The sequence below is a fragment of the Sorex fumeus genome, unplaced genomic scaffold (genome assembly GCF_029834395.1).
Source record: "Sorex fumeus unplaced genomic scaffold, SorFum_2.1 ptg000008l, whole genome shotgun sequence".
NCBI classification, from domain to species: Eukaryota; Metazoa; Chordata; class Mammalia; order Eulipotyphla; family Soricidae; genus Sorex; species Sorex fumeus.
The window spans coordinates 76,457,955-76,471,642 of NW_026606065.1; the positions used below are offsets into that span (position 1 = coordinate 76,457,955).

A 13,688-nucleotide genomic window follows, 5' to 3' on the forward strand; every position below is an offset into this window, starting at 1 on the left:
AAAACTCATGAACTCACACATTTAGGCTTCAGGCTTCCTTCCTGCCTTCCAATAAGCCCATTCATTCACTCATCCACTAAATATGCATTGTGTATTGCTATCCTGCATTCTGACTGATGTCTATCAATGACAAAAAGACACATGTCCTTTACTTTATGGTGTTGTTATAATAATCAAAAGAAGATCAGTTATTACATCATTGTATGTGTTGATTAGTTTTCCAAAGGAACTGAGATAATGTAGTGATGGCAAACCTGTTAGAAGAGGGGAGATTGAAAAGGCTTCTCTTAAGGGGCCTCTTGACTTTTGGCCAAGTCCTAAAGAATAAGAGGGGTTCAGAGGTGAGGGAGTGGGAAAAGAGAGCCCCACTCCACTCCAGCTTGATGGGAAGGAATGGACAGCGGCATGAGGTGGCTTTGATGGTTTAGCGGGAAGAAAGCCAAAAGGGATGAATGATGCATACATAGGTACTCAAGGTAAATGAGAACTGAAAGAGGAAGGTACAGACAGATTTATAGCCTAAAAGAGCAGCTATAATTTTAAATGCAATGAGAAGGCACTCAAAGGAATTAAATGGGGAAGTTATGATCTGAATAATATCAGACATTGTGTAAAAACAGAAACTGAACAAGGGCCAGAAAGACAATATAGGCATTAAGGAAACTGCTTAGAGTGAGGCTGAACTTGGTTTGTTCCTAACATCACCTGTTCCCCAGAGCACTGTTGGGGGTGACCCCTGAAAGCTCCCAAGCACCACCAGGTATGCCCCCCCCAAACAAATGAAACGCTAAAAAGAATTTAATAATATATGACATAGGTCCTGAATTGTAGTAAGAGTGAGAAGGGCAATAGCACTTTCTCCCTTATTCCAAGAGGTCCGATTGCATTCTGGAGAGCACTGGGCTCAGCCAAAAATGCTTACTTTCTATTTCTCTTTCAGTAAGGTTCAGGAAACTATAAAATACTAGATTTTTATAGATTGAAACAAAGGACAGTCTCTTGGAAATCTTTAGACAGCTTCGACTTTCTTGCTCTAAAGATGGAACACTTGCTCATTCTATCCTTTTTCTTATGTGATTCTTGCCTGTACAAAATTACTGCATTTCACAGTATAATTGTTGCAGATCTTTGTGCCATTTTTATCCCAAAATGTGGGCTGTGACCATTCTGCGAAGGTGGTTTTAAAAACCGTGCTAGTACTATTTAATCGGTACTGTGGTGCATTGATTATGTGGTGAAATATGGCATGTGAAGGCAAGAGTGGTGGCGGTCACCAGAGCCTTCTAGGAAAAGCTAACTGCTTTGTGGAAACCTCAGATCTACAGCCTTGAGTCACTGAACCAGTGCCAACTTATAGCTAAATCTAGATATTGCTGTGGGTGGAAAAAAATACACTTGTTTAAGATATGGAGGGATTTATGTCGCTCACAGGGGGACAGAGTGCTATTACTGTAGTTTAGGCTGTCGTAGAAGGTAAAATGAAGCAATGTGGGTTAGTTTTGAAGACAATGTCCATAGCACTACCTGAGTTTCTAGATTTGGAGTTTGTGGGAGATAGAGAGGATGCTGCAAAAGTTACTTACAAGATTTTGACTTGAGAATTCATTTAAATAGGAAGAAAACCCCAGAAAAGTCCCATGTCTGAAGGTCAAAAGCAAGAATTGCATAATTTAGGGTTAAGGAACCTTAATGATATCAGTGACAGTGGCCTCGACTCATATGGTCTCCAGGAGTTAGGATTTTTTCCAAAAATCCCTGGCCCTGGAACTCCCCAACTCCCATCCCCACTCTCGAAGTCCATCATCCATAGACAGATGGTTAGATAAAGAAGATGTGTTACATTTAGATGATGGTATACTATCTGGCTACTGAAAAAGATGGAATTTTTGCTCTTTGCAAGAAAATGAAAGGAGCCTTATGTGAAGAAAAATGCCAGAAGGAAAAAAGACAAATATTGGATGGTTTTCTCATGTGTGAAATATGTGTATAAAATTGATGAACAAATATAAAGAGGGAAAACAAACCAGTGGATAATATCAGTGGCTATTAACTACCTGAGAAGATGAGGGTAAAGGTATGAAGTGAACCTAAAGGCATCAAAGTGACAGGGCAGGTCAATATGGCAGGTTTTATTTGTAAAATATCAGATAAAACTATCCCTTACTGTTTCAGGGAGAGAGAGTAGTGCAGAAAAATAATAAAGTGCCAATTAGAAGCTTACCAAGGACAATGGAACCTTTTAATTCTATATCTCTGGGTTCATTTTGTGAGTTTTTCTCATATGGATTAGTTTACAATCTCAAAAGTGTAAGTCTTTGGGTGTCATAATATCACAACCAACTCATATTTACAGTGCCCACCAGCACTATCAGATCCCATGGAAAATGTTCACTTAGGCTGTGTAGCCTCGGGTTTGGAATCTCAAGTCTGTGCCTTCCACTGATGACCTGGCAAAACCTGTGTAACTGACAAAATTTCTCCAACTTCTTGATGTGCTTCAGAGAGGGACAGATACAACTCACAACTCTGTCATTAGCTTTACTATACTATTTCAGTATGTAAAGAACATTTAATTTTATTAAAACATAGAGAATTACAATCCTTTTAAAAATATATCATCTTTCATGATGAGCTTTGCTTCCCACATAGTTTGGGCATCTTAAACTTTTTCCATCTCTGGCATCCTGTATGGTCGCCCAACAACTGCCAGGAGTAATTTATTAGTACAAAGCCAGGAGTAGGCCCTGAGCACTGCTGGGTGTGAGCCCTAAAATATTAAACAAAATTCCAACACTGTCCTCCCGTTGTTCATCGATTTGCTCGAGTAGGGCCAGTAACGTCTCCATTTTGAGACTTGCTGTTACTGTGTTTGGCATATTGAATACGTCACGGGTAGCTTGCCAGGCTCTGCCATGCGGACGAGATACTTTCGGTAGCTTGCCGGGCTCTCCGAGAGGGGCAAAGGAATCAAACCCGGCTCGGTTGGGCTGGCTGCGCACAAGGCAAATGCCTTACTACTGTGCTATCGCTCCAGCCCTAAACAAAATTAAAATTAAAAAAAAGAATTCAGGACCTGGGGTATGGTTCAGTGTATGTCTGGATGTCTGGAATGTGTGAGGTCTGAGTTGAGCAGGAGGAGGAGGAGTGAGAGAAGAAAGAAAAGAAGAAAAAAAAGGAAGAAAAAATGAATGAAGAGAGACAGAGGAAGGAAGGAAGGAAGGAAGGAAGAAAGGAAGGAAGGAAGGAAGGAAACAACAATCCTTCTCAATTGAAAATTCTGCTCTATGTAATTCACAATAAATTTCATTTGGAAAATGAAAATGAAAATTCCTGCCTGGTCCTAGCCCTTCATTATATACTCAGGGAGGGAGAAAACCAGCCTTTCTGCCATCCTTTTTGTCTGTACTTCTGGGTGCCTGTGTCTAGGTCCCAGTTGCAGAGGAAGGAGCCCATGGTTCAAGATGCTACCTGTGTCTGAGAAGCTCAACACTAAGGTCAAGTATCAGAAATCCCTTTAGGCAAATGCGCTCCAACTCCTGCATGTTCCAGTGCTGCTTCTATTAGTAACAACACACCGACGTTTGTATCTTCAGCTCTTCTCTTGCTGTCTCTTTAGTGGTTTCAAATCTAGGCTAGCATATAGTTTATGAAGTCAGGCACTCAAGATTTCTTCAGTCGCCTCATCTGGGGCCCCTTTGGTTTTGTTTTGTTTTGGAGGCCACGCCCAGTGATGATCAGGGATTACTCTGAGCTCTACACTCAGGAATTACTCCTGACAGTACTCAGGGAGTCATAGGGATGCCAGGGATTGAATTGGGTCAACAGGCAAGTGCCCTACTCACCAAACTATCCAGCCTCTCTGGGGCTCTTTTATTTATTTTATTTTATTTTGCTTCTTGGATCACACTCAGCGATGCACAGGGGTCACTCATAGCACTGCACTCAGAAATTAACCCTGGTGGTGCTATATGGGTTGCTGGGAATCAAACTCACGTCAGCTGCTACCCCCCTACCCACTGTGCTATCACTCCAGCCCCTGGGGCTCCTTTTAACAGGTGCTTCTTTTACTAGAGACTGCCAAAGAAAATCAAAGTCCCCCTCTGATCTAATGCATGGCTGACTTCCTTTGGGTCCCCTTCAAAAGAGAGCATGGTCTATCCTCATGTTTAGAGCTAAGAATTGGGGCTCCTGTGTCATATGGGACTCTAAAATGTAAGATGGATAATTCATGGGACATTTCTGATGTGCCTAAGGCAATCAGTAACCATTCTACTATCCAAGTGTTGGGTTTTTTCTTATAATTTTCATAAGTTTTACTGTTAAGAATTCTCTCCTCTTTCTACTACTAATCTGTTGTATACTTTTTTCTACCCATTAATCCATGCTTTGCTTTCTTTCCTTTAAAAGGAGTCATATTTATTTTATTTTATTTTTCCTACCCTTACACTAAGCCCACTTGAGAACTGCTGATGTGAGAGCCAATCCTCAAGACTCTCCCATGATGGTCATCAGAGGAACAGAAGCTCTCTTTCCCTGTTTTCTTTCTGATAAATGTGCTCTGGGGTTGTCTCACAAGGAATGTCTGGTGACTTATCAAAGTTTATGCTGGGAACTTTTTGTGTGTGTGTGTGGCACAAAGTTGAGCTACACCCAGAAGTGAGTGCTCTGGGGATATTTCCATCTTGGTAAAAAGTAAAGGCCCTCTCGTTGATCATTGATTTGCTTGAGCAGGCCCAGTAACGTCTCCATTGGAGACTTTGTTGTGACTGTGTTTGGCATATCGAATACGTCACGGGGAGCTTGCCAGGCTCTGCCGTGCGGGCGAGATACTCTCAGTAGCTCGCCAGGCTCTCTGAGAGGGGCGGAGGAATCGAACTCGGGTCAGCCATGTTGGCTGCGTGCAAGGCAAACGCCCTACAGCTGTGCTATTGCTCTACAGTAATATCCCCTGGTGGTGCTAATGCTGATCCATATGTGGTGCTAGGGATTTAAACCAGGTGCCTTGACCTCTAACCCTCAGGGAAGTTTTTAATGTTAAGAGACCACACTGTTACAAAAATGGTCTTATGATGATAATGTCATATAAAATACTTTCCCATGGGCACATTGGTGGTGTAGAGGTGTGTTATACATATACATCTAAACTACAAAGGCATTAGTACAGTAGCATGAGAGTCAAACTACAATTGATCTTAAAAATGTGCCTGTTAAAAAGGAAGGCGCTGGGATGGGAGTGGAGTTGGGGGCTGCATCCTGTGGAATTGGTGATGAGAGGTTGATACTGGTGGTGGAATTGATATTGAAATCCTGCCTAAACATTGAATATGGAAACAGTTGTAAAATATGGTGCCTAAACAAAAACATTTTCTTAAAAAATAAGATTATAAATTTGGCTTGAAACAATTTTAAAAGGTTTTTTTATCTTAAAAAACGGGGTCTTGGGGCGACACCCATAGATGTTCAGGGGCTAGTTACTCCTGATAGTGCTCAGAGGACCATGTTTTGTGATCAAACTGGGTTGGGCTACATGTAAGGTAAGTGCCATAACCCATAATACCAACGGACCAAGAATTTGATTTATAATGCCTATCTCATCCCATCCTAAAAGATGCATTGTCCCTTGGATTTATACTGAAGAAAGGTGACAGACATTTGTGCCCACTACATCAACACACACACTGTCCTCCCGTTGTTCATCGATTTGTTTGAGTGGGCCCAGTAACATCGCCATTGTGAGACTTCTTGTTGCTGTATTTGGCATATTGAATACTCTCAGTAGCTTGCCAGGCTCTCTGAGAGGGGCGGAGGAATTGAGCCTGGCTCGGCCAGGCTGGCTGCGTGCAAGGCAAACACCCTACCGCTGTGCTATTGCTCCTGCCCACTACATCAGTGAAAATAATCCTTACTGTCAGAAATAACTTGTAAATCGTACACACTGTTATCCTATGTGAAACCTGGCACCTGGCAGAAGAGAGAGCAGGGCATTGTCACAATGTCATTTGGTGGCTTTGGCCAAGCAGAGGACACCTGCAGCAGGGTCAGTGCACTGTGTTGCAGTCCCTTTAATGACCTTACACAGAAAGAGTGCCCATCAGATATACATATAGACCCCTTTTGATAAGAGAGCCCTGGGCAGTTATTACCCTATTCTATGAGATAGGCCTATTTATGCCCCTTCACCAATTTAAGATCTGGACGTGAAAAATCACCAGCATTAAGCAGTTGAGGCAATTTGTTTTCCAAAGCAAGAAAGGACGGACTAAGAAAGCAGAAACACACTCTGCTCTTGAGTTGCCCATGTAGACAGCCAAAGCTCACCTCCAATAAGGATCCTGAGGAGGAGTTTTTCTGACCATACCTTCTTCCTAAAGCAGAGCCCAAGGACAATGGGTTCGGGGTCTGCTTCCTACTGCCCACACAGGGAGGGTGTATGGGCTTGTGTGGACAGCCCATGAGTAAAGTATGGCTGGCGGCCCTGCCCTGGCGGCCGGGGGACTGGGTGTGCTGAGGAAAAGCTACAGAAATGTCGCTCACCTGGAGAAGCAAGCTCTCGGGGCAGGGTCCGTGTTCCTCCAAGTTGCCACAGAACATGAAATAGGGTATGAGGCGTGCCATTCAATATGGAGCAAGAGTGGGAAATTATTGAACTACTTACCCCCACATGAAAATAAAAAATAAAATAAAATGAAGACCAAAAGAAAAGGCAAGAATCACAACCAAACCAGATGACCCCCAAAGTTTACTTACATTGTGTGAGGATTCCAGTTAAGGCATTTTTAAAGTTCTCCTTGGCTTCCTCCATCTCTTGCTCATGGGTGGCCTTTTCATTCATGAGCCGGCGGACATGGCTGTTAGCCGACTGGACCATGGAATAGAACTGGTTGGCTGAACGCCGGTTCACTTCCCCTCGTTCAATCCAGGAAAGCAGCACTGTGATAGCCTCTGAGAACTTGCTATCGTCTGGAAGTGGAGAGATGAGATTCAATCATGTTGAAGGGAGAATATGCCCTTGCCTTTGGATCCCCTTCAAAAGAGAGCATGGTCTATCATGCACACATTTTCAGAAGATGACGAATGAGATTTTCTGGAGGAACTACTCTAGCATGGGTGATTTCTGTTTTTCTCATCTGACTCTGTGGCCGCACAGAACCATCACAAAACCAAAGTGAAGTGCATCTGATCGATCAACTCAGTTTGAGAAGCTCTGTTCTGAATCTTCTTCTTCATAGTACCATATCATTCTTTCAACAAACATGGATTTATCTTTCTTAAGAGTAGCTTGAAAAATTTGTTAGCAGCCTGTCTGGCTTCCATCTCACTTCTTGATGTGTCCATCAGAAATATTAGCTGTAATACTAATGATCTATCTCAGAATCAGCTGGATTCAAGTAGAAATGTGGACATTGGACTAAATTACTTAAAACTGGGCATAAGGTAGAAAATTTCTACCAAAACAGGTTCGTAGGAATAAGTCAACTTTTGTTCCGCATTCCAGAATTAGTTCATATCTAATTTTGCTTTAGGTGTAATAGAACCTATTTGATTAGGCTAAAACTACCATACTATTTCTTTGTTTTCCACAGAAGAGGACCTTTTTGCAGGGGGCTGCCTGTGTTTGCTTTGGAATGTTGTTAGAAACCCAAGAGAACCTGCTCTAAGCTGTGTGTGTGTGTGTGTGTGTGTGTGTGTGTGTGTGTGTGTGTGTGGTGGGGATAGGAATGAGGTTCTGCCTGTAAATCAGCGATAAAGTTTATTTTCAAATAAAGAAAGAAACTTGCCTGTAAAGGAAATAGTTCTTGGAACAGAGCTCTGCTGTATGGCTTAAAGGTGGAAGAAAAGCTAGTTTGCAGATAATTAAGTTAATTAGAACTGGAAGTTGTATGTCAGTTGTTACAACATTGATCGATCCTGTTGCTGAAGGCTCATTGCATATTTTTCAGACAAACTTTAGGGGGCATGTTTTTTACCTGTATTTTTTCCAGCCCTGGGAAATATGATTTAAGAAAAATACACTCCATGGTTCAAATAAACAAGGCAGTGTCTGAATTCTAAAATTAAGAAGTAAAATCAGAGTAGACATTAGAATGCTTGAACATTTCCTTGACAAATACTGAGTAATTCCCATGCCCTCTCCATGGAGGAAAACCATAGTCATACTTATGCACTGCTTTTACACACACACACACACACACACACACACACACACACACTCACACTCACACTCTTAAGATGAACAGAGGGTATTCATAATTGGTAAAGGAGTTTTATCTTATTTACCAGATGCGTTTTACCAACCATTTCTGTTGGTATTTTAAAATCAGACAACTTCATTTGTAAGAGTGCTTTGCAAATGTCTCAGAGTGCTGTAGAAATACCATTAGCACTGTTATAAATAAGACACTGGCCTCAAATGTACTGGCGTATGCTGAGCCCGTATTCCCAACTTGATAATTACAATGATAATTTCCACTACTTCAAAATAGAGTCTTTCCTTTTTTTTGAGGGGGTGGGGTGAGAAGGGCCTCCCAAATGCTACTCAGAAGGTACAGGAGCCCACCAGTGATTCTCAAGCAACCAACTTCATAGTTCAACAAAAGATGGAATCCTACCCAAGTCCTGTGGTGCTGAGGATTACCTCGGCTACTCTGGCCATGATGGGGGCCTCCAATGACACACCCAGTGATACAAGAACTAGAATCCAGGTAAGGTACATGCCATGTGCTCCAACCACTATACTATCTCCTGGCCCCTGAAAATGCAATTTTAAGGGAATTAGGTAAGAACTAGTTAGGAATCTGCCATTCCAAAAGGGCAGTGACCATGTGAAAACCAACCCCGCTTCTGACCCAGCATAACCTCCTTGTTCCAGCTCCACTCTGCCTCCAAATACCGCTTGGAGCTCAAGGCTCATTGGAGCTCCTTCCTGCCTGCTTCCTTGAATATGGCTGTGATTCCAGGAAACTTTTGCTCAAATACATTCAAATGTTTTCATAGGTAAAACCGGTCTTCTAACAGTAACTTTCCTCCCTTTCAGGTCAGGATACAACTTCCCTGTTCAGCTGTTACTTACTGGGTACTTGTGTGCTCACGACAAGCAGCAGAACTGGCTTAACCCAGACCTGCTTCCATGACTGAGAGCAGCCAGCATGCAGGCTCTATTCCAACTCAGTCCCCCCTTCTCCAAATTCCTTTCATAGTACCCCCACCCCATCCAATTTCAGGGATTCAATCTGCTTTAACTCGCCCTCACACTTGCACCAGCAAAATAACTGGTCTGAAAAATGTCCATAGGGCACCCACAGGGGAAAGGCCCAAGATTCCCTACAAATCTCCACCTATGGATGGGCCATGCATGCTACTAAGAAACAAGGCTGCTCCATGAATTTGGTTCACTGTGGAATTTTAGTCTTAGGTCAGCTCTCAGTGGACTCCAGCGATGGTGGTGGCTTAACTCACTTTGAGGGACGGAGTGGCTAATGCAAGATAAAAACCATCACATAAGCCAAAGTACAAGCAGCCTGTCACTTAGCATTGTGTGCATGAGAGTCCCGCTGCAATGACCATTGCTGGCAGAATAAATTTGGCCTCCTTCGAACTCTCTACCTCTTCCTGCCAATATATGTTAGCAGCATGGACTGTTGAAAAAAGAGGGTAGTGATAAACTTAACAGAAGAAATCTTTTTTTTTAACTATTAAAATAAAACAACAATGAACTGAATTCATAACCATTCCCCACTTTGTTGCATCTCCCACCTCTAAGTAAAACAGAGCAAGAAAAATCTTCAATATTTTAGTTATGAGAGTATGAGGAGAGACAGCAATAATTGCAGCGTCATTCTTTTTCTGGTATCTCTGGTGTTATTTTGCTTGTGGCCATTCCTTTATAAATATCAGGAGAACACTCTTAATTTAAAGAGCAAGTATTTGCTCAAAGAGATTTAAAGACCAGATTTGTTATTTGGTTTTTGGGCCACATCCAGCAATGCTCAGGGATTACTCCCAGCTGACTTAGGGGCGACCATATGGGATTCCAGAGATTAAACAGCCTTACCCACTTGTACTATCTCTCTGATTCTTAAAAGCCATATTTTATTATATTTCACTCATATAAGCCCACCAGTCGACATAGCTCACTGACATTTTTTTTCCAGAAAAAGTAACTAAAACACTCAATTGAAAAAGTATATTGGTAAGAGAGATTTCTATCAATTTTTTAATAAGTCATACTAGATAGAATTCTGTTGGGTAAAAAAACGCATATAGTTTTACAAGCTCTCAATTTTATTCTCAATTATGAAAATTTTGAAACTAACAGGTTAATGAATAATTGATCTACTGACATTCAAGTTAAATGTGAAAAATAGTTCCACCATGATTGTTAAGTCTAGTCAATATCTGCTACCAAATAAGAAATGACTTTATATTAAGCAAAGCCAGTAAGTCTTCTCTGAATGGAAGAAGGAACACGTTGCAATTTCCATTTTCAACGTTCATTTCAACACTCAACTGTATATTCAATTTTGTATTCAGTGGACAAATCACGAAGTAAAAACAGAAAACAATATAAACTAATTTAAACAGGATTTAGAGTGCAACATTATTAAAGCTATTCACATGGAAAGAAATTAGCACTGCTCATAAAAATCACATCAAAGACGCACTTATGAAAATTCCAAATACTCTCCAGGAATATGCGAAGGTTTAACTCTGAGCATGGATACAGCTTAGACACTAGAATGTACATGTGTGCTTATCCCACAAATCTTCTGTGCTGGAATGAAGATGGATCATTTGCTCATTAAAAATCTCTACAGTTCCTTATACGTATCACAAATGTGTGCTTTGGGGATCGCCTTGATTTTACTCCCCCCCCCCCGCCCTGTCTCTACCCAAACAGCCTGTATGGCTTTGTCATATTCCTCAACAATTCCATCCAGAGGCACCCCCCTACACCTGGCCCGTCCCCTTCCCTGTAAGTATCCCTCCAGGTTCAGCTTCAAGGCCCCTACCAGAGGAAGCTTTTCTGCCACCCTAAGATAGATTGGTTGTCCCTATGCTCTTTATACAACTCCCACATCTTCTTTGCCAGTCTCTCTGTGGACAGTTAACCACCGTTGGTTTATGGCTTTGTCTCCAGGTTTGAAGGGTTGAGAATAAAACTTCCAAACATATTTTCAGGGCCCTGGGTTAGTCTCCATTTTCCCCTTTGGAGCTGACCTGTATTGCATACATTGTCTGAAATATTTTCCAGCTCAGTAGAGGAAAGCTACAAAATCTAACACTCAAAATTAACGCTCAACAGCTGGGAACCATCAGTTGATATGAAGAATTTTAATTTCATGATCAAGAGCACATCCATTCTGCCTACTTGAGAGAAATGCTTTCCTGCCACTTCAGCTGGCTAGTCCTGTTCTCCATCGGACCTCTAAGGCCATCACCCTTGACTATGCAACTTCAGACTGATGTCAGATAATGACAAGGAAGCAGTCCCCCACGACAATAATTCAAGTGACTCCAAAATTCTCTGGAAACCATTGCTTTCAATTCAGGGAAGGTGAGAACTTAGCTTTCTGGGGAATAAATGCTATTACAAAACTGACTGTGCTATCCCAATGTCACCACCCGAATCCATGCCCAGTGATTCCGCTTCTGCTGAATTCAGATGTTGTTAAGCTCCTTCCCTCTTCCCCCCTCTCCCATGCTTATTGGAAGAAGAGGCATTTGGGACCAGTCTTTTCTATTCAAAGATGCCAAGCAGGAGTGTGGCTTTGGGAGCACGCTGGGCATGTACACTTACCCTCACACTGGCCTCCTGACATGGAACTGACATCCCACACTAGGCAATTCACACGCGCATGAAAGCTTGAGAAGCAGGGCCAGAAAGCATTTAGTAAAGACCAGGGAAAGCGATGAGAGGAGCTCATCTAAGTGAAGAGATAATGAAACTCTGAAATGGAAAGTAGCAGCCGAGATCATGGAGAATACTGCAAGGATCTGATTTAATTCTCTTAAGCAATGTGTATCTCTGACTTCAACCTTCCCACCTTCAGTTGCAGAATTGCGCCTTAGCCATCAGTCACCTTTGTAGAGATGTGGGGGAAAATGTGAAAGGCGTGAAAGCAGGCAGAGAGCTTACTGCAGATCCTTCTAATAAGATGCTCAGCACGGACTAAGGGGCTATTTTCAACCCCCCGTGGATTTGGCTGATTTGATCAGAGTGTGAGTCTATGTCTTTTTTACTACTCTATAGAGAAAGAAAATAAAATGTGCAAAATGGAAAACAATGCAAAAAATTCCCTGTCACAATGCAAATTAATTTCTGTTGAGTAAAAAAACAGAAATCTTTGCGCAGTAAATATTTTTTCCTTTTAAATGAGTTTTTAATTATCTTCCTGGTCCTCTTGTTAGTTGAGGATTTGAGTTAAGATTATTGGCATGTGTTCATTTCATATTTGTAAGACAGTCATGGTTCCATGGCCAGAGCATTCTTTAATGACTAAAGTGCAAGCTTTTCAGAGATGGGTGTGAACCCCCAGGTGTGGCTCTATGCCCAGGAATGAGCAGGAGGCATTTGATGAACTTGAACCAAGCTGATGTGGAGATAACGAAGGGAAAATGAAATCAAACTGGTAAGAACAGCAGATTCTTTTGTTCAAAGATTCTTCAATACAACATTATCAATTCCTGGCAGGGACCACTGTCAGTGTGGAGTCTTCAGGTTCTCCTCATGTCTGTATGTGTTTCTCAGGGTCCCCTGGCTTCCTCCTATATCCCAAACATGTATGGGTGAGGTTCACAGATGCACACATCTCAGATTCTGAGTCTGAGTGAGTGTGGGGGTGTCTGTGTGGGAGAAGCATCTTGTCCAGAGTGGCCTTCTGCCCTGATATGCAGGCATAAACTCTAGTCTCGGTGCCCCGAAACTGGAAAGAGTGAGTGGTAAAGAACAGAATAGAAATTACTCTTTAGTAATTGAAGTGTTTGGGGATAATTATTTAGAAACTTGAGTGATGCTTTTGTGATGAGAAATGTGCCCTAGGAAATCAAATCTTGTTTATATCAATTAGCCTATGGTAAAATTGGGTTTGTTATATTTTATTTTGCTTCAAGTCCCAGCTTGCAAAAACCAATTGGCAATTCTATTGAGTCGGGATTTGCTATAGTTTTTTTGCCACCCTTTTGTCTGTAAAGGAACCTAGTGGTGACTTTCAGGAAAAACAGGTGTGATGACAGCCAGGTCATGATCATGGAGATGAAACCAGGTAGGATGCTGGGTTTATAAAGATTCCATGTTTGAATTCTTGTCTACTTTCAATTTCATAGATTATGATGAGAAATGTTCCTTCTGAGATTGAAAATACCATGGGGGGAGTGGCTATTCTAAATACTTTTCTTGCAAAGAAATGAGGATATACACACACAGACACACAGACACAGACACACAGACACACACACACACACACAAAGAATTATGTGCATGTTATAATTCCACTGACTTGGCCTCAGTGACACTTACAAAGAGCTGATAATGTATATCTCCTACTGATCCAAGCTGAATAGGGGTGGCCTAACCATTCCTTCTGTCAACTCTGTTTCAAGATGTTTCCAGAAACACTGAACATTCTGAAAGGAGTTTTTATGTTTAACTCCTCATTTAACCAACAAAAGGTGCTATCTTCACTGTCATT

General features: G+C 41.8%; 1 protein-coding gene across 2 annotated transcripts in view; it reads right to left on the minus strand.

The window, feature by feature from the left end:
• The window catches only part of ENOX1 (ecto-NOX disulfide-thiol exchanger 1), a 470,609-nt gene that overhangs the window by 152,814 nt on the left and 304,107 nt on the right, over window positions 1–13,688 (minus strand). For both annotated transcript variants that reach the window (XM_056109825.1, XM_056109824.1), the window contains exon 9: window positions 6,748–6,960. In XM_056109825.1, coding sequence (XP_055965800.1) covers window positions 6,748–6,960 — 213 coding nt within the window. The remainder of the gene's footprint in view (window positions 1–6,747; window positions 6,961–13,688) is intronic.